The sequence below is a fragment of the Clinocottus analis genome, unplaced genomic scaffold (assembly GCF_023055335.1).
Source record: "Clinocottus analis isolate CAN_PGR_092001 unplaced genomic scaffold, fCliAna1.0.p SCAF_2, whole genome shotgun sequence".
Classification (NCBI taxonomy): Eukaryota; Metazoa; Chordata; class Actinopteri; order Perciformes; family Cottidae; genus Clinocottus; species Clinocottus analis.
This window is the reverse complement of record NW_027175931.1, coordinates 21,191,228-21,216,927: the sequence shown is the minus strand read 5'-3', so window position 1 is coordinate 21,216,927 and position 25,700 is coordinate 21,191,228. Positions and strand designations below refer to the sequence as shown.

General features: G+C 41.2%; 1 protein-coding gene across 14 annotated transcripts in view; it reads right to left on the bottom strand.

Moving 5' to 3' along the window:
* The window catches only part of nbeab (neurobeachin b), a 185,803-nt gene that overhangs the window by 5,517 nt on the left and 154,586 nt on the right, over window positions 1–25,700 (bottom strand). For 3 of the 14 annotated variants that reach the window (XR_011077909.1, XR_011077907.1, XR_011077914.1), the window contains 13 exons: window positions 21,939–22,079; window positions 20,812–20,931; window positions 17,375–17,527; window positions 14,986–15,153; window positions 10,341–10,430; window positions 9,144–9,336; window positions 8,260–8,331; window positions 7,959–8,114; window positions 7,097–7,267; window positions 4,410–4,511; window positions 3,925–4,121; window positions 3,122–3,273; window positions 1,756–1,839 (listed from right to left, as the gene is read on the bottom strand). Coding sequence is in view for 6 of the 14 variants with exons in the window: in XM_068584568.1 (XP_068440669.1) it covers window positions 1,571–1,577; window positions 1,756–1,839; window positions 3,122–3,273; window positions 3,925–4,121; window positions 4,410–4,511; window positions 7,097–7,267; window positions 7,959–8,114; window positions 8,260–8,331; window positions 9,144–9,336; window positions 10,341–10,430; window positions 14,986–15,153; window positions 17,375–17,527; window positions 20,812–20,931; window positions 21,939–22,079 (1,806 nt within the window). In the remaining 8 variants the exon portion in view is untranslated. Of the gene's footprint in view, window positions 1–636; window positions 1,840–3,121; window positions 3,274–3,924; window positions 4,122–4,409; window positions 4,512–7,096; window positions 7,268–7,958; window positions 8,115–8,259; window positions 8,332–9,143; window positions 9,337–10,340; window positions 10,431–14,985; window positions 15,154–17,374; window positions 17,528–20,811; window positions 20,932–21,938; window positions 22,080–24,830; window positions 25,000–25,700 lie in introns of those variants that run through there. The other 11 variants (XM_068584567.1, XM_068584570.1, XM_068584569.1 and 8 more) reach the window with 9 other exon arrangements.

The following is a 25,700-nucleotide window of genomic DNA, read 5'->3' as shown; positions in this document are numbered from 1 at the left end:
GATTGCATTAATATATGCATGAATGCTTTGGAGGCAGGCACAGACGTACACAAGTTCAAGATCAGTGGTATATTTATTCAGTTTTATTATAAACACAAAAAATAATGAAAGCAGCTGAATTTATTTATCAATTTTTATATAATCACATAAGCTTAAAACATCCCACCTCGTTCAAAATGTATGCAAAATCAATTGGTAATGCAACTTGTATGTATAAATCATAGCATATTTTAAAATATATTACACTAAATCAAAATGCACTGCTCAATTGTAACGTGTGAACAAATTTTAATTCACAATAATGAAAATGATTTGAACAAAGTGTACACCCAAAGCCTCGAGTGGCTCTGAGCGTGTAAAACATCAGCTTTGGGTAGGGTGTTGTCTTGTCGCACCATTGGAAAATCTGAATGCAAACTCAAGCTACTTGCATATTTTTGTTCATTTTAAATTCTCAGCACACAGCGACAGACTTCTGCAAAATAAATGCAGACACAACAGCTCTCACATCACTAAAAGTAGACCATAGTTATTTTTGTAACACTTTATCCATCCCTCGATAATTTGCCAGGCAGCTGAAATCCTTAGACCTTTATAACAACCAAGCCATAGTATTGCTTACCAATGCACGGTGTCCATGCATTCACATATAAAAAGTAATCAAGCAAAACCTTTTGCAAAAATAGGCAAACTGAAAAACTGAGACGCATAAGTAACAGTGTTAATGTACACAGTTACAATTGTAGACTACCTTTAAAAAATAACACTTCCTTTGACAAACGTTCTTACAGTTTTACCACAAACACTGCAACAGTCATAAGCTACTTAACAAATCTGGTATTACGTTCTCTGGATACGTTTGTGGAAGAATCTGAAACAAACACAAGATTGATAACTGCTGTTTCAAATGTCTCACTTGAATTATGTTAGTTATTTGATTCTGGCATTGATAAACTAAATAGTCCTTGATTAAAAGTTCATATGGAAATATTACAATTTATTGTACTTTTTGTTGATTTAAAACAAACATTTCACAAAGCTTACACTGAATTTGACTTTTTTTCCACATAGACAATCAAATACAACAAACTAACAATGAACATTTTGTCTTTTCACATACACATACATTTGACCACTGTTAATAACAATGAGCAAACAAACAATGGCCATATACATGTATTATTAACTGATATCTGAAGTTCAATGGAGACATTTTCTCATTGTGTGAACATGTCGGTAAGATGGTGACTAGTTTAACAGCATTTAGATCTTTTTCTCAGCCTTTACAGAGAAGTAACATTTTACACTGTCCATATTTACAGTACAGGTGAACTTTTTTTTTCTTTTTCTTTTATTTTAGAAAAATGTTCCCAGTGAGATATGCATCTGCTATACAAATGTTGTATAAATGTTCCTTACATTGAGGATTCATTTTGTTTTGCATTTTCCCAATTTAAAAGAGGAACTTGAATGCTTACAAGTGTGTTTTAGTATCTGTGTCATCTCAGTCTCAGTCTCTCTTTGTCCAGAACAACAGACCTGTTGGGGAAATGCATCAGACGGTGCTCGGCTAAGGCCTGAAAACCAACAGACACATAGTGACATGTAAGCACACCTTGTTCTTCAAAAGAGTCTCCATAGGGATGTTATCTGACCACTAGATCTCCATTTTCTGCAGCACACCACTGGTTGGTAGGTATTTCTCTTAACCCTCCAAGCTCTCTTCTGCTGCATTGATCCGTCTCTCCTCAGTACCTGTTTTGATGCTCGTAGTGCCATCGGTTGAAATCAATGTTAAATGCCACGATGCTGCCAGAGGCCATGCCTGTGATCAAAGTCCTGAAGAGCAACGAAACAAAAATGAAACTAATGTCAAGAAACCGATTATAAACCTTTTAAAATGTGGTAAAATGGAAAATCGCTACATTATTTTCATTAGTTTGTCATATTGTGAGTTATTGCATTATGTTCTCATGTGTCAAAGGTGTGTTTATACATGCAAGGAACTAATGTATTCAAATGTGTATATTAAAAAAGATTATTTCCATAGTGTTGAATGAATCGAGCACAGGAGGTCATCAGGGGCTCCGACTTTAAATCACGAGCTTCCTCTGACAACTGAAGTAGACCATTGAGTCCTTGTATCTGACTGCAAGCACTTTGCTCTTGTGTCCGAGGCTGGCTGGTATGTAGGAAAAGCAGCTGATTTCACAGGGTCGTCTTGTACTGCTACAGCCCGAGGGCTTAAATGCTCAAGCACAATGAACACAGCTACAGCAGAACGTGCCTCTGTAAATCTAGATGCGGCCCATGGCTCACTAAAGTTACCTCATGTCAACTTACTGAGTGGACATGGCTTACTATGTGAATTTTTGTGAATTTATTATTACATTTTACATTGTTAAGTGTAAATGTTAAATTACTTAAGTTATTATTATTTGACTTGTGTCTTAAACACTGCAATTTGTGTGACTTACTTCTGGTATACAGGTTACGACCGACATCCTATATCATGACACTTTGAAATGACCATAATTAATGAAATACTGTACTATGACTTTTTCTTGACATTTTTAATGAGATACTGTACTATGATATAGTTTGTGTCATAAAGTCTCAAAACATGACTTTGTATGGTATTTTACATACTTAACTATAATGCTGACATTTAATTGATATACAATACCATGACTTCATACTATACTGTAACATTGATTGACATGATTTTTTTGTGACTTACTATAATTTTGTGTTTCTATATATATATATATATATATATATATATATATATATATATATATATATATATATATATATATATATACATACACACACACACACACATATGTATATATGTGTGTCTATGTGCGTGTATATGTGAATACATACATATAAGCTATTGCAAGTGAAGGTATTGAAAAGGACCACAGATGATTAAAATATAATGCATGTATTTCTCATTATCTAGGGCCTGTACTAAATGTTTAAGAAGGCTGTAAATATATGAGAAGCTATACTGTATATGATGATTGGGAGACAGATGATTGGTATGGTTTTCTGTCTATATTGTCTCAGCTCTCTGTGGCTTCAAAACTGCTACCATGCAACTGCCTGCTCTGACCTTTGATCGTGCGATAGGTCCATAGCTCGGATACCAGCGTCACAGCCAGGGTAGACGTAGAGCTGTTTGAAGTCACAGGCCTGCCACACCTCCACCACTCCATTATCCCCGCCTGTGGCCAGGTTGTGGCCATCACTGCTCAGGAGAATAGCCTACAATTTGTACAGAGAGCGGTTCAACATGTCACTTCCAGATTAACTTGTAATGCTACCTTCGACAGTTGTCTTGCTGGAGCATGTAAAAGCTGTAATTGAATGACAATTGGCGATATACACAAATTAAACACCTACATTTGCAATTGTAGAGCTTCATGTGCAATACCAGAATAGCAGCACCAATGTGCAGTTGCGTACTATATATACAATACTATTCATACAATTATAATACGAACATTTACATCTCAAAACCTGACAGGCACGACTTAAAAGTCCTCCCTAAAACAATGTATATTATGCACCAAGCCAAGTAAAGTATTTGATTCACAAACATACTGACACCAGTAACATTGCTCTGTTCACTTTGCTAACCTTTTTGATAACATTGTAAACTTTTTTTTGGTTGTTGGTTTTTACTTGTGTTACATTTTCAGGCAACGCTAACATCGTCCTATCCAAAGTGAAATCACCAAGCAATCACATATGCAATGTTCTTTTCAAAATGGTTCAGAATTTGAATCCAAGCTTTGATACTTAAAGATTTGTAGCCGCCCACTATTCGAATTGTTCAAGTATTTAAGATTGCAGATGAACAAAGATGCATCCACACCTCTAATGGATTATACTGACGTCAGAAAGTCAGCCTACCCTGGTGGAATCATTGACTTCCATCTGTGCCAGCAGTTTTCCATTAATGCTGAAGTTGCAGAAGCGCCCCCTCTCATAGTAGATAATGCAGTGGCCCTCACTGGACACTGAGATGAGCCGTGGGCACTGATAGTAGTCCGGACCCTCCAGAGCCCGAAGCAGGTCCCCTGTGATGGTGTGAACCAGACATGGACCTTCTGTCGAACCAAAACATACACAGACAAATATGAACAAACTATTGTCATGTAATAATAATTATAATACTAATTAGGATTTCTGGTTCCACCACTTTCTGTGAGGCATTTGCATGTTGTTCAGCTGGGTAAGCGTTTAAAGGTCTAGAGTTTTCATTTAACACCTGATTGGTAATAGACTGCTAACTTTAGAGTATTGTATTCCAATATGCCAGCTCAAACCCTACAAGTGCCCCTGACTTGCTCTTTCCTCTCTGATGACATTAAAGGGAAACAAAAAAGTACACTGACCTTTGGCTCCGCTGATGACAAGGCCCAGCTCCGCACAGACTGACACACACACAACTTCCTGGTCATGACCCGTCAAAACCGCTCGTGGTGCTGGATAGTCGCCTAAAGAAGGACACATACACAATATAATAAAATAAACGTCTTGACTTAATTGAATTGCAATTTTTAAAAAAACACCTAAATAATCTGAAGACCTGAATATGTGATCTAAATGTAGTAGGGTCAATAGCTCAATTTCCAAAATTGGAAATTCTGTGCAATGATCTACAACCACCACCAAACCTTCGCCAGGGACTGAAGTCAAATCAAATCAAAAACACACGCGCAGTGATTGTGACACACATCTGCGAGCAGGGAGGTCCCTTTGAATTGTCATGTAAATGCAAGGATGCCCACTGATGGCAGCCGAGCCACTTGATTTCATCCCATGTGTCACATGATTGATGATGACCAGGGGAGAGGTTAGTGATGGGAGTTTCGCGGCACCGGAGCCGACCTCTAGGCTCATTCTGAAATGCACTGATCTTCAATACTGAATGAACCGGCATCATGTTCCTAAGTACTGCTGCGTCTTACGGAGAGTTTAACATATTGAATCCATTACTAACATAATGTAATCAAGGGAAATGATCTATCAACACAAATAAATAAATGCAGACCAAATGCAGCCAATGAAAAGCAAATAAATGTACGTGAAGTATTAAAGCAAAAAGGTAAGAATAGGAGGGGGTAGAAAACAGAAGAGAACAAATACTTATATTTTTTATATTCTTTTATTTTAATTTATGTTGTATTGTGACTTTTAAATAAGAGAATCACACTACAGTCTGTGTGTTCCACTAGTGATGGCAAACTCATGTTCAACTAACACTGACTGTACACTAGTTGCTATCCACATGTGACTTAAAGTTCAACCAATTCAATGAAAGTTTCTCCATCTACCACGATGACAGTTTAGTCCTGATAGATGATGTGGACACATGTCAGACTGCTCTCCTCCTCTCTTATCCCCTCCTCCTCCCCCATCATCTCCTCGTCTCGCTCGGCATATCGCCTCTGCAGCTGTAGCGGTCCAGTCAGAGAGCTGGACTGTGATCGATGCTGCACAGTCCCTTAGAGACCAGGACCTGAGCAGTGCTGTCAGTCCCAGCACCCACTGCTGAGAGAAGCTGAATAGGACAAGTGTCAGAAAAAGCCTCCAGGGGGAAAAAGGAACCTTGTGCAGCTCACCTAACCGACAAAAGATTCAATCAGCCTGCATTGCGTACCCCCACCCTCTCCTAGCCCTTGGGACAAGCCGAAGTCACCCACCACAATTACCCAGTGCAAATATCCCTTTGCACTGGTGTGATGGGCCGAGTCTGTGAGGCAGGGCCGTGATTGAGCTGGAAGTTATTTTAATTATTACACATTTAAGACACATGCAGCCTTTTGGGGCACTTGTGAAATCAATTTCTTTGGCACGCCACGGAGATGAGGAAGCAGTGATCCGGAGGGCTGCTGCTACATATTCACACAACCTTCAACCAGCAAAAAAGAAAATGTAATAGGTATGAAATCACCAGAATGAGTGAAAGATTGTTCAATGAAAAAGTGAATAAGTACAGGAATAAAGAGGGCTCTGGTGCGCTGTGTGGTATATGACATGTCATTTGAGGGCTACAAGTGTGAAGACATGAACGGGGCGAGCGTGGTTTATCCCTGAAGATCCTTGCAAATGCCTGATATTTATAATTGAACATGGGTGATAATGACTGGCTGTAAACATGTGCCCAATGCCGTGTAAAACATACATTTCATAAAGTTTTTAGCTGATTCTGCACTGCCCCTGTTCCTTCACATAGTTTAGGTGCCCACACATTTGTCCTGCATTCTCGAACCATACTAGGTCATTATCTGCTGCGCCAAAGTGTTTCTGACATCACGACATATTGATCAGATATTGATAAGACATTGGAAGTGATTTAATTGAGTGAAAACCCATCCTGTCTTTAGTTTCTTGAGGTGAGCTGTGTTGTTTCCTTCTCCATTGTCCACTTGAAGATGCATTGTAAGCACCAGCAGTGTGAATATCAGGGGAATACTGCTTTCCTGCTGCAGTAACACAAGTGCTTTTGCCCCTTGCTAATTGGAGGCAACCAAGCTGAAATTCTTAATTAACTGTCGGAGCCTCTGTGAAGTTAATTAGGGAACACTTGCAACTAAACCAGAGCTCCTAGAATCTGTGACAATTCAAAATTGCACACACATACTCTTCCTCATCTTCACTTTTCCAATTCCAGCTTCTGGGGCTTCTTACGTCAAATGTACGGTATATCTGTTTTCCCTCCCTTGATGGATTGGTTTGAACACAGACAATCAGCGAGAATACGCAGCTGAATGAACTGAGCAGACAAAACAACACCGGGGTCTACCATTTTGAATGCCAAGACATCTGGAGTCCTCTACTTAAAGGCAGCACTGATATGTCATATCTACAGTGCTGATACATGATCCCCTCTCTGTCGATGCCTTTTTCCCCACTATCGATCAAAGGCTTTTGCTTTACAATCAACTCGCATTTTTAACGGCTGGAATACTAATCAATAAAAAAAGATTCCTGTAACCTTGTCCAGAGAGTGATGCTACTGTACACACTCTGCGTGCGTGTGTGAGTATGACACGTGTGTAGTCTTTCTCTTACTTACTGTTATTGGGATTGTCACCGATAATATGGTGCCGTCCACTCCAATACCACAGCAGAAGCGTCGCATCCCTGGACCCAGAGACAATGTAGCAGTCTCCTCCAATGTAGGACTCTGATCTGGCCAGACATGTCACCACGTCCCAGTGGCCAAAAACTATCTGGGTCAGCTTGCCTGGAGAGAAAGAATGTTCAAACATGTTTTCGGTGTTGGCAAAATAATGGAAAGTCAGATGTTCCTGAAATGAAATAAATAAATAAAACTAATGCTGGCTGGTTTATCAAAGCCCCACTGTAGTTAAGGGAGTGTTGCATGAAATAGTGGAACAACGTTTCCCATGTGGTTAAATTGGTAGTTCCCAGCCTTTTGGTTTGAGCCCTCATCACATATTATGACTTTAGTGTGGACAGAGTTGAGCAATTCAACTCTATTAGTTTGTAATATAGAAACGATTTTTGTAGGCGGGGAAGAGTTGAACCTACCCAGTGTTTAAGAGAAAAGAAAAATGTAAAAAACAATAAACAACAGATTTTTTTTCCCACCCTGTCAATCCTCTTGTGAGATTCATCTCATCCCCGTTGGGCTGTTGTAACCCCCAACTTTAGAATCATTTAGTAAATACTGCTTGTCAAGCTGATACTCATTTATATAACTAAACAGGTATGTTACTGAAAGGAAATTAGCAGAAACAACCTTTTTTTAACTTATTAATGAGTTCCAGTGTATTAACGTATATTGATAAATGTTTCTACAAAGCTTGTCAGGAGAGCGCAAGAACAATACGGTATTATTCCCATCTTAGCACTCAGCCCTCCACACATCGGTGCACACCTCTATAGAAAATAGAGTTTACACTGTAACCTACCTGTCTCGGAGGAGTACACACGAAAGCTCTTGTCCCAGAAGCCACACACCAGTATGTAACGGTTGTCAGCTGTCACCACAAAACAGTGTGTTGTGATTTGGATGCTCTGGTCCACTAGGTCCGTGATCTGACGCTTGTTGCTTCCAGTACTGTTGGCTGTGTAAGTAAAGGCAAAAAACAGACCTCATGTGCCTATACCTGAGCTGTTTGAGCTATTAATTAGACCCCTTACAGCTAAATCGGATATAAAAGCTAAAGGTACATTTTTCTTTTCAATTCAAAACAAAAGACGTTTACTCACCAACCAGAGAATCCATCTCTATAGGAAGGTGATGGGCCTGCTCAATAGAGTAGCCTGGTGCTCCCCTGAGACCTGGACTCAGACAAGGATACATAAAGAAATTAATCAATAATGTTAATTTTCACCTCTGCACGCACACTCACACGCACACGCACACACACACACACACACACACACACACACACACACACACACACACACACACACACACACATCAATCAGAAAAAGTTCCATCTGTCCTACTTGGCATTTTTGTCAAAAGTTTCAAACTGAATGGAGACATTTCATCCATACAATCTTTATCTTGAGCCAGTTTTGAAACAGCAACATGCCTGAAAATATGGAAACCATATTATCATCATTATTCTGAAAAGCCAAACCACATTTCCCTCCTCTCCGACAGGATGGCAAGGGTGCTACAGCTGTGTTCATTAGTGTGGGAGCAGCCCGAGCAGCCACACAGTGCGGACTCTTTGGTCCTGAGCTCGGTGTGTCTCTACAGTGACAGATGGGGACGTGTGAGGAGAATGTGGTGCAGTTGCGGCCTAATTTCCTAGTAACCATTGCTTTGGCCCTCTGACCCTGAGGTGAGGCTGACTCTCAGGGAGGGGCTCTGTGGGTAATGTTGTTCACACATGTCTGAAAAGGAACATGTGGAAACACTCATGGTCAGCTTACCTAGGAGGTGCTAGCCTCTCACATAGCCAGCTGGCTACAGCTCTATTATGAGCGGTGGGCAGGTTTGTGTGAGACAATGATGAAGTGCTTCTACAGGGCCACTGCTGTGGTAGGGATAACATGTGGTATAGCACATTTCTTTTACAAGGGCTTATATGTATGCTTGAACACAGCACCTGCTGCCATGTGTGTTGAGCTCCACTCACCAACGGTATTGTGCCATCGGTTGACGGCGAATACGCGGCTGCAGGTGACAGTGACCACAGCAGGTATGGTAAGATGGGGCAGGGTGTTGGCGGCAATATGCGTCACTGGCGAATTGGAGGGAAACTTCAACACCATGATGACATCCTGCTGCATCTGATCCTTGAACATGAGAGGACTCTGTGGAAGGAAACACTATTGAGTAGAAGAGAGAAAGGACGAGGTGTAAAGGATGGAGGGATGCGATGATGATAGAGGAGGGTTACAAGGAAAGAGCAGCAGGAAGAGGAAGGTGACGGAGAAGGAAGGGATGAAGAAGAGGAAATGGAGGGGTATGAAAAGATCAGAGAAAAAAGAATGGAAAGAGCCAATTAGTGTGGAGGTTGAAGGAAAAACTAGGTTCAGACACAGAGGAGAGCTTCATGCACTGCCCCCTCTGGACAGTGCAGTCAGACGAGGGACTGGTCAGACAAGGGTAAGACATGGAAAACTGAGATGGTGTATGCTGTAAACATGAGATGGTGCATACATGATACACATGTATCAGACAGATTGAGATTTGTCCAGAAAGAAGAAGCATTCAAGGAGACAGCATGAGTTTTTGAAGATACGCTTATTTCACCACTGTAAAATTCAGCTCAACCTTTAGAGCACTGGATTATACCCATGTATGGTATAAGTAAAAGTAATAATAGTGATGGGGATCCTGACCATAATCTAAGTTGTGAACCAGTTTAAGTTCTCATCTTGTCCCCATTATTTAAGGCTTGTGACAGGAGTGTATAAAAATATTTACGCCTGTTGTAAAAATAGAAAATATATCTAAAAGGTCTGAAAGGGATCTGCCCTACAAAGAGAGAAGCATATGGGGATAATGACGGAAGAGGGGAGCGAGTAGGCCAGTAGGGAGCACTCTTCCCTTTACACCACAATGTAAGGCAGCCAAACTGGTACTGAAAAGCAGTTGTTATATTGTGGGTCTGTGACCTACATGAGGTAAGACCTCTGAAATATTTAACTTTTGTTTTAACAGAGTGGATTGAGGAATATATATATGGAAGGCTAGTCAGAAAACAAGAACAACACAGGCACGCACACGCACACCATCGCTGCTTGCGGTGGTCGACACATCCTCTCACACACACACACACCACAACCAGAGGTGCAGGGAATTTTCCCAGCATGCTTGTGGCTCTCACCAGGTGCATGGCGGAGCTGCGTGGAGGATGTGGCTCAATAAGCAACTGAGATGGCGTCTGTCCAAAGCTCTGGATCTGTGCCTCAGTGGCCTGCGGGAGAGAGAGAAAGAGAGAGAGAGAGAGAGAGCGAGCAGAGAAGGGGAGAGAGAGAGCGCGGCTGTCACAATCAATATGCATCAAAGTGATGGGTCAATGCGTTACTTGACAATGCAAGCAAATCCTAACTCAGCCGTGCTTCTGAGGAAAGGGGGAGGTAAAGGGAAAGGGGAGCACTCTCAATCCGCCTGGGTGCTCCCCCTCCCCCCCACAAGCCTGCAGAGTCATCCAAGTGTTAGTATGGAAGAGACAAGCCTTTTCCTATTAACATGCTTCAGTTAACCATTCCCATTTCCAGGCGCAGGGGCCCCCACTGCATAAACGTTAACCTGGAGTGACATCCAGCTAAGACTGCAGCAGGCCGGCCTGCTTTTAGATGTTCTTGTGCTTGAAACAAAGGGGAAAAGCATGTTCATGCACACACATAAGTATGAAACAGAGGCACACAATCACACCAACGCAATTTAGCAGAGAGTACCTTGATGAAGGATGACTTATTGTGGTTATATAACATCAGTTTGGATACTTGAGACAAAGAAGAAAAAACTAAAAACAACACGTCGCACTCGAGTACAGGAAGAAAAAAATGGAGGAATCAAGCTTTCCATAATTAGAAAAATATCTTCAGACAAAACATCTCCATTGCCTCCAGTGAGTGAGGAAAGAATAAGCAGACAGAGCTGCTGAGTTTTACTGAAAGTGGGGCACTCCATGGTAGAAGTGATTGATGTGACTGGAGCCACTTCCACCATCAGTGGGGAGCTTGTAGACGTCCGTCAATGCCACTGTGCACAATGGAACATACATCGCTCAGCCTTTCGCCTGCCCTTCTGACTGCCTGGGTGACTAGTCCTCATTTTTCCCCCCGCCTGTACACACCACTCACAATCAAAAGGACCTATTGGGTAGCACATGCCACAGAGGGAGATGTGGGAAGGGAAGTTTGGAGGTGATACTGATTCAGGACAGGCCACCTGCAAGCCAAACAGTCTCCCCCAACACCCTCTGGTCACTTCCTATCTTCCACAGCACCAAAAAAGGCGCTGTCCACACAGTTGAGCGCTGTCGCACTGCAGTGAAAGTTTCATGTGAGTTGGTGAGCACATTTGGAAACCATTAAGTGCGAGTCAGTGTTTCTTTACAACGCAGTCCGTCAAGTAATAAGCAGCTGACATTATGGCTATTCAAGGTTAGGTTTGGGGTGAGGGTCATGATGTCTGTTCAAATAAAGAAATTTGATACAAAGATCAGAAAGACTGAGGAGGCCATGTGGGCAACATCGCCAACTTTCTTGTGATGATTCTATTATCAGGAGAACCGGGCAGCTGCATATACCATTTGGTCTTAGACAACCTTGACACTGAATAATTGTTTCCAGAGTGCAACGAAAGATTTGTCCGTACGTGTTTGTGTGCGTGTTCGGGGAAGGGGTCTGACTTGTTGAAGGTTAACTCAAGTACTCGTTCCTCCACTGTATGATCAAAACATGTCAATATCTCACAGGTGCTTCAACACTAATCCTCTCTGAGGTATGTCAGAAGCGTATCTCTTTCTCTGTTTGAGATGGAGAGCACTTAACAGGCAGTTCATTAGTTTAAGTCACTTCAGGCTCTGCTTTTTTGGCTGATAAGTGACACTTATTTCCAAAAGCCATCTGGATGATCTCCCCTCCCAGCAACAACTGCCTTGCTTGGATGAGCACCAAACATCCATCATAACACCCTATGTCTGCATGTCTGTCTCTGTGACTTTGTTCGCATCTGATTTTGGCATGAGCGAAAGGCTTCAGAAGCGAGTTGCAGCTCTCTCTCTATCTGCTGCCTGGTTCCCAAACTGGTGACAGAGAGACACCGTGGAGGATGATCCCCCAACGACATTCTCCGGTGCACTCATGCAATGCAGCAACACAACAGCTCTGTCAGACAGAATGCAAACATGGCCTTGCATTGACCCGCTAAGCAGCGTGGGATCATGCCGAGTCACGACACCTGAGAACTACAAATATGAAGCTGCTCAATCTTTAACCTTTTGACAGACTCTGCAGATTTACTTCTAAGTAGTAACTGATTCTACAGACAGATAAAGCGGCACAGAAACCCCACTGACGCATGCCAATTACAAATAAACAAACATATTTATGTAATTGTTGCGTGATTGTGACGACACTGGCTGCCCATACTTTTTTTAATTTAATATAAGCTTATTTGGAGACTAACTCCTTAAGTTCCAACAAAGAATTAGCCTGCAGGTGTTTCTTGAGTGACAACTTGGAGTTGAAATGAGCACTACTTACGTAGGAGCAGAAAGGTCTCAAACAATGCGTTTACCAGAAGGTAATTCTCTACGCACACCGAATACTGTTCTATGTGTTACATATGAAAGAAGTTTCTTATTATTAAGGTCAAGCATTTAACCACTTGTGTCCCATCACTATGATAATATCAAGGTGAAATCAATTTAAATATACCTCAGCTGCTTCAAACACTTCATTGGCTAGCCTCAGCACACTTTGTTGTCTCTGTCGATTCAGAGTGGACGGGAGGGACGGTGGCAGCTGAAGAGGAATGGAGTCCCACTGATGAATAATTTGTCTGTTTACTTCTGAGTGACACAGCGGACTGAATCAAGGGGTTGCTGTCATGTTTTTCCAGAAGAAAAGGCTGTCAGGAGGAGCATCGCAGAGAGGGACTGCTGTTCCGGCAGCATGCCCAGTAGAGCCATCATCGTGCCCTCAACCAGAGGCCCTGCGGCATGTCAGAGGGTGTCATAATTTCCATCTGACACACGGGCGGAAATGATCTCCCATGACCTCTAATTTATTGACATTTCTAATGCCTTAATTGTTCTGACTAACGCCAGATATGCAGCTTCACCTGTCAGGCCCAGAATGAATCAATACCCCGGAGTCAATCGTCACATTTCAGCAGGTCTTAGCAAGATATTCATTGAGCATTTTCCCATGCTCCACCTAACTGACTCAGCCCTGGCCCGTGCAGGATAGTAGGAGTGGTAACAACTAATGTGAATGATGGTATGATGAATGCTGCAGAAATCACCTATCAATCATTTCGACATAGACTGTGAAGAAACCAGCTCAACTTAAATTGAATAATTTCATCGGAAAGAATCAAAGTACAATACATCAGTTTTATCTAATGAGCCTGGAGAAATACTGAATTTGGAAAATTATATTTGGCTTTAAAAAAATATTCCCTCCGGTATAATAAATCTAAACCGTCTAACATAATACTGTATACAAGTTAATATACATATAAAATTATTTTCTACACTGCATTTTTTAAAGTATTAGAGTATTGTTGTATACAAATTTAAAATGATCTTGTTTGCCAGCAAATGTGCTGTGCAAGGAAAGAAAATTATTATATATTTACTGCACTGTCTAGTCTTATTTATAATGCATTGTGAGGATACTGCTTGGTTTTAGAGTATTGGGTTTAGATTTACAATATATCTGGAATGAGAAACATGATTGAAGGTATGAAGGCTTGTCATAATTAGTGCTCATCATACCAGCATTACATCAGTTGCAATTAGCTGAGGCAATTTCTCTCTCCAGCACAAATACCATTCACATGTCACAATAGCGACAACATAAACTGGGCACAATTAGGGAGTCTGAGTAGCAGGCTTCCTAATGTGCAACTAACTAACAGTACTGTCATCTCTCAGGGTAACAGTAGACAGGGTGGAAGACAGCTAAAACCCCTCATGCAAAATATGCAAAATAAAAAAGGCATCACCGAAATCTTTCTCAAAATGATGAAAACCAAACCTCTCACAATATGGTTTGGTAATTAGATCAGCCAAATCTTCTGCAGGTGATTTGCATAGTGGTCACTTGATAAATAAAGGCGCCCCTGGAAGTGACAGTATATAAATGACTTGTTTTGCAGACAGCAGATGGTGGATATCACAGGGAGAGACAAGCTCAAACTGGAAAGTACCACAATGCATGCCAGCTGCTGCAGTCTCTGGTCCCCTTTCCCCTCTACGCAATTAAGCTATTCACGAGAAGTACAGCCGAGCTAACAGATATTCAATTAATTTGTTAAGAACAAGAGGATTCAGTCTCTCATCTATTGACAGAGTGACCTCTGTTGATTGATCAAAGAGCTCGATGAGATTCATTGATCTGATTAAGGGACGGAAGATACAGTATATTGAGCATCCGGAAGAAAAGAGGACATAAACCTGATGTTAGGAGGATTTATGAATAATGTAGACAGATATTAAATGATTACCGTTTATCTGAGAGAGAAAGAGAAAAAGAGGGAAAATTCATAACTCAGGTCATCACAAAATGATGCTAATCTCAAAGCAAACTCGATGACTCAGCAGCTTTGCCAAATTCTCTCACGGGCTACATTTGCATGACACAATAATTGATTGACAGATGCGTGATATGAATGCTCCCGGAGCTCCTACACATGCCAGGACAAATAGAGATAGGAAGTTGTGCCGATGGCGAATCAGAGAGGGGGGAGGGGCTTTATCTCCATGGCAATGTGAGTGTGAGTATGTGCCTTACCTCTCTGAGCAAAGGGTCAGTGATACTGTCCAGCTTGACGGAGCCCTCGTACGTCAGGTAGTGAAAGACGTTGAGGGCACGCACAGCCTCCGGGCCTCGCTGCTTGTAGCCGAAAATAAGGTCAATCCACTGATGCAGCTGACATGACACAAACTCGCTTTCCAGGGCCTGTGAAAGAAGTACAGGGCAATTAGAGGTGAGAGGCATACCAGTAGCACACATCACATGGGCCAAAAGACACAACACAAATTGCACAATGAACAACGAACGCAACAAAACACAGCCTTACTTTACTTTATACACAGATGATCTACCAGGGCATGACATCATAGACAACCACTCAAAACTAATTAAGAGTACTGTAATTATATGATGTGTATACTTATTATATGTACAATATATATTTGACCTGTTTTTTTGTGGATAGATATTACAGAATACAAAATACAGAAATAAACTGTCCTCCCTCCTTATAATGTAATCAACTAACTCAGGACAAGCCTTCCATATCACATTTCTCTGTCTACACCCACCATGTTTGCATGGAGACAAAGAAATTGGTTAAAATTGATGTAAAACCATCCACAAGAGCAGGATTAATACATTTCTTGTGATAGTGAAAAGGACGTTGTGATTTATTGTGGGAGTGTTAGTGATATATAACATACCAATAGAAACCATGCAAGGTGTTGTATTGTTCTACAATACGGTACAACATAATTCCTATGCATCGTGGTGTAAGGCTTTGCAAGAGGAATTTACACTCCTCCCCTCCCGTCAGGAATAACAGCCATTACCAACAAAGCCTGCTCGAGCACACAGAGGCAGAGTTTGCCACAGGGCATATCACTTCAATTGAAAGTGGCACATGCAAAGATGGGAAGTGGGAGGAAGAGAGAGGGAGGGAGAAAAAGGGACGGAAGGGGAAAAGAGGAAGAGTGAGACAGAGGGGTAGGCAGAGAGAGAGCGAGAGATTCACTGACAGCAATGAAATAATAGAGGAAGCGAGAGAGTGGGCTAGCTAGGGATCAGAACAAAAGACAGACACAAAAATGGAGGACTATGAATGTCTGCGTGTTGAATACACTGGTCTGAGAATGTAACAATGCAAGGCAGAATCCTACATTTATCCTTCAACAGTGGGAACATATCCACTGTAATCCTTTTTTTTCAGTCATCCTCTCCTTGTTTTGGAGATGCAGACATGCCCTTAACAGCTCCCCGCCTCTCTCGGCTTGCTCCCCTCCTCCCCCCAAACTGCCGGTATCCAAGCCTGATGGAGCTCAACCAGGCAGCATGGGTAGAGCAAAGGAAAGGTCACCTACATAAGACCAGCCCAGCTCTGTCACTCCAGCTGAAAAGGTCAAGTGTGTTCCCAGAGCCTCTTTCAACCACTGGTCCAAAAACACTGTAGCCCCCAACCTCGGGATACATAACCTGCATGAAACGGTGTCTTCCTAGCAGTATTATTAAAGTTTCTGAGGTTTTAAGAAGGAACTACTCATCAAGCCTAGAATTATAATGAACATATGGCCATTCATCATGTCCTTTTGAAGGAAATTGAGGTGAGCTGTTGAGTTTCTACAGTAAGTGATTCCAGATTAAAGGGAGAACAGGACGGCAAAAGATATGTTGGATCTCCATTTCTTTCTCCATGCCGCTCCTGAAATCTGCTGGGAGTAGTGGTGGACCACATGTTGATAGGCTGTGGGTTTTAAGCGTGCACGCACAGACGTTCACACACATACACAGAGAGGAAGGGCCCCGCACACTGCCAAAGTGATGAGTCCCAACATTACAGAAAGTAACACTATAGGGCAAACCTGCCCTTAGTCCTGTCCTTTAGTGACATCACTGGGGTCAGAGGTACAGTGTTAGTATTGAGCGGTGCACTTTATTAGATGCTTCATGAATAAGACAAGGAGACACAGATGCATGGCAAGGTTAGCAGGAAGAGTGGGAAATGGATTTCTTTGTTGCTGCGAGACGAAGGCAGAATAACTAAATGCAAAGAATGCATTTAAACAATGCATCTACATTATATACATCAGACCGAATCTCAGTTTATTACTAAAGTACGCTATTTTGAGGTGTATTATGAGTAAAAAATACACCACAGCACGTCACATGACATGATGTAGTGCTATATACTGTATGTTCTATTAGTGTCATTCCTGCAAACTAAATTGACAAGGAATAAAAGGAGGATGAGTAATGTTTTGTCGGCAGAGACAAAAAAAGAAGAAGCAGAAAATGGACAAGAATGAGGTGGTATGTTTCGTCATTAATATTCAGGTTTCTTACTGTTATATTTGGGTAATAAAGGGAGTAGTATCATATTCAAGGGTAGTTTGGGCTAATATGTCTACCATTTTAGCCATAACCTTACCATTCGGTTGATCCTAACAAGGTCTTCAGGCTTCTTGGCCCAGGCTGGCAAGTCCACGTCACAAACCATGGTCCTGCCTTCCCTCATTCCCAGATGGTAGCCGTTGCTGTTGACAAACATCTCCGGGAGGTAGTAGAATTCAGGAATCAGTTCCTGTGTTTTAAAGGAAGCAAACGTTCCATTTTTACAGCTCACAGACGAGACCACAACTATTAGTCGCACAATTTTCACCATATTATCACCCAACAATTCAACAAAGTGCAAGAAATAACATGTGATGACAGAGCAACGGGAAAAAAAGAGGAAAAAAAGGCCTTGTATCCCACTGAGATGAAGTGAGAACTCAAGGGGAAAGGTAACACAAACAAACGTAACAGCAGGCCACGAGCAGGCGGTGAGAGGTGCTAGTCTAGTTATTCCAGGCAGAGGTGTAATGTGTGTTAAATGAAACTGGAACTGAGTTGGGTTTTTCTGCCTGGTCTCTGGGCTCTTGTGATGGGGTCAGGACCTCGCAGCAGAGGAGAAGTCAGCTTGGTAAAGGAGCCCCTACATAAAGCCTCGTGTGATTACATACGCTGAAGAAGAGAGCAAATATTTATCTGTGTTTAGAAAACTATTCCAACATTTCTGGGAATTTCTCCTGTGTCAAATGATCACACTGGTATTTTTAGATTTAAGTACTAAGTAAGTATAAATAATGTCGGTCCACCATTTATATATCATGACCAGAGATTGGTCCAAAATTCTCACAACATTTATGTTTATACTTATTGTTTGTCATCTGGGGTTGTTTTTCCAAAAACACATATTTAACAAAGCATTTTGGCAGATACATTTAGATGTCATACTTTCATGAATGTAATAAACTTGAGACACACCGCTCTTGCTTCTATCTGCATCGTAATGCTACCGAAAATTTACTTTGATTAAAAAAAGATGTTCAATGATATTTAATGAGGACTTATCTGAAAAATCTTTTTTAGCTTTAACTTCCATCAGACATTAAATGGTGGCTTACTGAATGTCACGCAGTCAATCCCAAAACTATGTCTGCTTTGAACAGGTATTGGGTTGAACATGCAAAACTACCAATATGGTTATTTATGAAATTCTAAAGAGAAGGCATTTGTAACATACATCACTGTATGTATACTCTGCGAATTTGCAGTCCCCACTCCGACCCTTTATCCTCCTAATCATACAGCTCAGAGAGGATGAGTTAGTAAAGCCTCTGCACAATGAGGCATATGCATACAAGGAATGTAAATCCTCCACTCTGTCCTCATTAGAAAACATACGCACAAGACAAGTTAAACGCTGTTGTCTGTTTTTCAGCCTGAGATTACAAAGGAGGGTGCAAGACACTATTTTAACTCCTTGTAACAGGCTTGTTTTATAACTGCTGTGTTTGTCAGATTCAGTGGTACAATGAAGTTTTATATTGCCTATGGGATACATAACGTGTAGAGCTTTTTAGACCCCCATAAATCACAGGGTTTTGATAGCGCAAGTAAGCATGGCATGGTACAGACCAATAACCCTGCTGGTCTGCTGTTGGTCACATTTCACCCTCCGCACACAAAAGGGAAGGGAGTAAAGTAGCCATTCCTCTCGGTGTCCCTCTGTTTCTCACACACACAATCGCACTTTCCCTCCACTTTTTTGTTCGTAAACTTCCTGCCGTAACTCACCGCCAAGCCGTTAAAACTGCCAGCTCTGTTTTCAAGCCGGCCTCCCATGGCAGCCATTAATTCTGCAACAGCATCGTAATGGGCTAACAAGTCAATCACACATGCCTCCATTGCTTTACACTGTGTCACCTTAATGACATGTTCGTCAAAATCTGTCACCGGTGGAGTGCTGTTGGATTCCTTCAGACAGCATGGTGGCAGTTTGTGTGTGTGTGTGTGTATTAAACAGTACATCTATATGTGTGTGTGTGGGTGTGTGTGCCCACTACTTGCAAGAAAAGTCTGTTTAACCCAGCCCATGGTGGCTGTGCCAGCTTAACATAGCTGTGTACGCACATAGAATTAAATGGGAAGTTTGGATGCACAATAATGACGATGTGGTCGAGGAGGTGAGGGCTTGGACGGCACCGGATTGTTTCCATTTGACTTGCTCTTTTAGGAGGTCATCCCCATCAGGGGTTCAGCCTCCCTTAGTGTTGTCGTCATTAAGGCTGCAGGATGCCGGGGTTAATGAAGGGGAGACCCTGCTAAAAGCAAGCAGCCTTTTAATCAGAGACCTGATGTACTGGGCCAGAGCTGACCTTAACCCCCGGTTTCTCCGCTCAGTCTCAGTTGCTACATTGTGGCTGTGCATGGCATTTGTGTGTCTGTCTATAATGTTTTTGGATTGTTTTGATTTATTTGATCCTGGAAAATATTATGTGAAGCAATGCCCTTTTAATACACCGTATAAGAGAAATACCTGATATTTATTTGCAAATATTAGAATGAAAAGGATCACAAGAAGTTTTGAAATCAAATCAGTCAATAAAATGGCACTGCCTCATAGTTTACCCCGATAGCACCATGAGTAAACCAAACAAGTGCTTTCAGAATATTTTTCTGCTTCTAATACATTATGAAGTACTGTTAGTAATCCAGCATTGTCCTCCACAGTACAATGCCTCTCCTAATAGATCACTAACCATCCAATGTGTGTAAAAACAAATGCATGCAGACATACAAGTAGTTGAAAGTAGGCTGTATTTGTTAACAGGGTGGCTTTGACTATTCAGTTGTTCGCTGGCTCGCAGCTTTCTGCCTCTGTCTCACATAGTTGGCTGCTCTCCCCCATCCTGGTGGGTAAAAGCCCTGTCCGTACATAAAAGACTACATTTTAAATAGCTTTTGTCATTAATGCTTTATTAATTGCCTGGGGCAACACTACCCGATGCAGGGTGTGCTAGAAATATATGACACTTTGAGGTCAGTGCGTATTCCTGCTGCGTGTTATGCAGTGGGCAAAATGGAGGCGTATCAGCAGGGTTCAGCGTTTTCGGTGACTGCTCTGTGGATTTGCAGTGGGAGGGCTTTGTCTTCCTCTCAGACACAGCCTTTGTTCAAACTCATGAGTGCTTGCATGCACAGATACAAGATCAGTCTACCTTTGAGATGGTTTGTTTTCTGCCTGAGACAAATCAAATGTGAATTTTTTAATTGCTTAGGGTATTCCTGTACACTATGGGTCTTTGTGATTCGCTGTTTGGATAAGTCATTTATAATTAATGGTATATATTTGTGCAGTTTAGCTGAGGAAAGGGATTAAAGCAAGTTGGAGGCTTGATATGGTTATATGGCCACGCATACATACTGTAGATAATGATCACATATTTGACATCTACTTGTTTTAGGGAATACTTTTGAGCCCTTTGCATCCTTATAAACGTAAACCGTAAATTGCACTTATTGTTTTATTGTGATTCTCACCTTTACATCATGGGTGTCCCTTTGACAGTTTCTCCAGGAGCGGACAACGGCAGAAAAGGTGCGATCAGGGTGGTCGAATTTGTTGTTATTGGCACTGAGGAGGAATGTGGTGAAGGGCTCCTACAGAGAAAGCAAGTCAGACATTAAAAAGATCAAAGTTCACCATCATATTCAGCATAATGAAAATATCAGCACTGTTTTCAATTTACTGGATTACCATGTGGCTTATTAAAATACATCTGAATATTCTGAATCACTTGCATTATTTCAATGTTATTCTTTTCAGCGGTCGACTAAAGATCTCTGTCATTCATTGTATCTAAGCCTGAGGGAGAATTAATTAGTGTGCTTCCTGAATACAGTAAGCCATAATGATAATTGGCTCAAATTTGGTTTTCTCTGCTTGAGATGGCGACCATCGCCGGTTGAAGCGGATAGATCACTCACCAGAGGAAGAAAGGGATTGTGGGAAAAAAACAACCCACAGAGGCCAATCTAACTGCTGTCAAGGGAGCTCCCTCAGTTCATCAGCCCATTCCTACTAATGATGAAGGAGGAGGATAAATACAGTACAAAGCTCGTTCAAATTAATAAGCTGACTTCAAAATCAAATGTACACCAACTCAAAGAAGCTGTGCAGTTTATAAGGGTCTGTTTTGTGGGGAACAGATTGGGTTAGAGTGCGTATGCTTCCTCCTTCTCTCTCAGAGTAAATGAGGACAGTGCTCAGTAACCTTGATGGACATGTCTCCAGCGCTCACTAGGTTGCCTGAAACACATAAACCTGTCACAGCAGCCTCTGTAAATCATTACCCAGCCACTCTTTATTTAGTTCACATATGCCGGTTTACTGGCCTGTGAAATGTGTTTTCTGAGCGCCATTGGTCTAACTCAGGCCCAATCAAATTGAGATGTTGGACTGTTTCTTGTGAAGAAACCGACAGACCTCAAAGTAACAGCATCATCAAGTCTGACAAGTGACAATCAACTAATGCAGACTCAAAAATGAAAAGCTGTCGAGGGGTATGGGTTAGACTTCATTCCTATTCAGATGCTTGACTAATTTGGGGATTTTGAACAGACTAAAATAATGAGTGTAAAGATGGTTGAAGGAGTGAGTTACTCACTACTCTGACAAGCCAGTGCAGGGTGGAGGCAGCTGTGGAGTAGTGGGAGTTGTAATGACAAGGTAGCGTCTGGTCATCTTCCCAAGTCTCATAACGTTCAGCATAAAATGCTGCACGCTTCGGATTCAGAGCACCAACAGGCTAGAAAGAAAACAAGAAAATACAACGTTATTACGTCTTGCCAATATGTCATTTTCTCCTTATTTGTCCGTGGAAGTAAAACAATGTTTTTTACCTAAATAAATTGTACACATGTTCTATTGCAAGGATAGTTAAAGACAAGTTGTGATTTATAGACAAGTTCAAGGATTGTTTTATATATATTAAATAAACAGAAGCCAGTGTGAGAACTTTATAACAGAAGTAATGTGAGCTATTTTTCTTTGTTCTTACAGCCTTCTCACCCTAACCACATCTGACTTACTTTACATTACTGTGTCATCAGGTGATTCAAAACTTAACTTTATGTGTAGCTGCTCCAATATATGACTTGTTGAAATACTGGAAGCCGAGGCTGTACTCATTTCCAGTGCAAACCAGTGACACTTCTGAAAAATGACAATTGATACTACATAGATAAGGTTAGGACCACGAAGCATTTGAAGAAGTTTGGCCTGTGGTCAAATCACCAAAATTATCTCTCTGGGTCAGTATATAAATGTGCAAGATACCGCTTTAGAAGAATAATAAATTATCCTTTATCTCTTTGGGGAAATTATTCTCTGCCTTTAACCCACCCTAAGTAATTTTAAGGAGCAGCAGTGTGCTGCCGTGAGGTGAGCAACTGGGGGTTCAGTGTCTTGCTTAAGGACACTTCGACATGCGTACATGCATGGGGAGACTGGGGAGTGGACCAGGTACCTTGTTACAGGACGACCACTCTCCAAATGAGTTACAGCATAGAGTAAGTTAAATAATTGGGGATGAAAAGCATTGATATTTTATGAGTAAAAACTTAGTGATATATTTACTCACAAGTAAAAATATCAGTGCTGAATTATTCTAATAATGCAATTCATTTGACATTGGAAAATCCCACAAGGACACTCAAAGCCTCATGCATGAGGGAACTGGCTGTTTTTTTCTGCATGAACTACTCTGCGCTAATCTATTTTGAGTCTCAAAATGGAAAACGTTACAACAAACAGCAGGTTTCATGGCCAATCTTCCATCCAAATCAAACATTAATGATCATGCGACGCAATGACAGTCATGAAATAATTATTAGAAATGTGCGCTACATGTTGTTGAAAGAGATTATTAGAGCAAAAACCATCCATAGAAAATGTATGTTTTTCAAGTAGCCCACATCATGTAAAGGGTGTTGTCTTTTTTTGTACTACACTTTGTAAGCATCATTGTAATTTGTATACATTGCGGCAGAGTTTCTGCCTGGTGACAGACCGTTTGCTGCCAGCAATCTCATGTAGCGGTTCATGTGATGATCCAAACACATGGCTGCAGTGGAACGTGTGAAAGACCACAGCAGGAAATGAAGCTACAGTACTTCTCCTACGATTTACAGGTAACAATATTTTGTTGGGTGCATAGCAGCATAGACTAATGCCTTCCCATTTCTTTTGTTAGGACGGCCCAGGGAAATAGAATAGGAAAGTTTAATTGAGTTTAATTAAGATCGACTTGCAGAGTCAAAGTGGTTCCCCATTAAGTTGCATGTGGTGAGGCCGGCAGACAGGCTGGGGTAGAGTTCAGGGCTGCCAAGGAGCTTTACTCTGGGATTTGTCCGTCAGACCCCATTATTCTCCTGAACCCTAAAAATGTCCTGTTGCGCTGTCTTCTGTCTGAAATTTACAAGGGTATGGTGGCAGGGGTGAGCAGGATGGCGCGCTGAGGATGGAGGGAGGAGATATGCGCGCCTCCTGCTAAATGTTGTGGGTAATCCATGTGGATTAACCCTGGCTGACCTGATTTACACCCAACGCACCCACCGAGCCAAACACTTTGCTCCCATCGCACAGCTACTCCCGTCTGTGTTTGAAACCCGTCTGTGCTACTGGGCACTGCTGATGGGAGTTACCATGATATATAATGTAGTCCTGAGGTCTTATATCTGTAGGATTGAATCATGACTGGAAATTTGAATGTTATATAAAATCTATAGATATAGGCAAGAAGTAGAAGAAAAACAATTTGCTAAATACCAGCCCTTTATGATCATAAAAAGGCTCCTATTCATTGTTCTGCGTTTGACGAACTGCTGCCAAATTATTGTGAGGATATAAATATATAATAAGAAAAAAGAACATCACTGCAATATTTATTCAACACCCATCCAATTATTTCATAGTTAGGCCAAACCTTGGATTGCATAGTTAATTATTTAACCGCAGCCTCAGTAATAATTTCAATATTGTACTGACACCATCATTGGGTTTTTTTCCCATTGGCGGCCATTTCATTTTCATGTGTTCTTAGGGCAACAAAATTACTCCTATTAAACATACATTTAGTGGTGAGGAAATTGCCTTCCCTGCCTTTTCAATCACCTCGTCCAATATAAAAGCCTTGGAGGCATATTGGCAGTCAATATTAATATACTCAGTACCACTGACTCAGTTACTGAGGGGAAAGGGAGACTGGTGGTTTAATCAATGGCAGCTTTTCCACCTGAAAGCTGCTGCTCAGAGGTCAGAAGAAAGAAAATAAAAGTCCTCAATTAAAAATTCCCCTATTCTAACATTATTAAAATTGCGCTATTATTCTTTTGGCTGGGAACAGTTTGTATGCAACCTCAGTGCAGACTCTTGGTCATTTTGAAGATTAGTCATATCCATGTGTGGCACAGAGCACATGCCTAAAGCTCCAAGTCAAAATTAAATGCGGCCAGTTTTTTTGGTTCTTCCCTAGAATTTAATGGCAGTCCACATCAGTGTTAGCACAATTGAATAGACTGAAAGAGAAGTTTATTGAGATCTGTGTCGATTTATGGGGTGATAATGGCCTTGCATGTGACGTCTTGGCCCAGCTGGATCGGGGTGCAAGCCACAAGACGTCTCGCACTCTGTAAAACCGCCGCTAGTGTAACTAATGTCGGTTGGGGCTGTAGAAAAAATAATCAGGTAATACATGTGACAGAGGGAAAGGAATAAGGAAAAGACATCTGCAGATATTAGAACATGAGCTTACAAAATGGCAAATATTTAGATGTTTAAATGTTTGACTGGCCCGTTTAAATATCATTGTACCAAAAACGTCTGGAAAACAAACTAAGCTATATTAGCATTAGTCATATTTGATATGAAAAATGCAACTGAGCATGGATATAACAAGCTGACATTTAATTTATTTTCAATGTAGGCAAAAAAAATGACATCTAGACTCAATTTGGATGCCCCCAAACCTCAAAACTCTTTCCTTAGACTTAAGTAACCGCAAACACTTCTAAAATGAAACACCAAGTTACAAGGAAGGGATGTGAAGACATGTTTGCTGACAAGTTATATCCCATTAATTCTTCACTTTGGTGCTACATAAATGAGGCAAAAATGTTCTTACAGTATTCTTGTGTTTTTCAGCTGTAAAAGCATAAACATTATAATATGTAACCAAGAAAGTTTTCGATGTGACTTGAAAAAGTAATGCTTATATTTTGTTTTCATGAAAAGGTGTGTTGTTGCTGAGCCAGGATAGTTATACTGACTGCAAGGTAAAGCTTGTTTTAGTTACCCTACATCCTTGAACAGTTATTCTTTGTCTATAACAGCACAATGGTTGTAATTACAGTTCCAATTAAAATAGGTG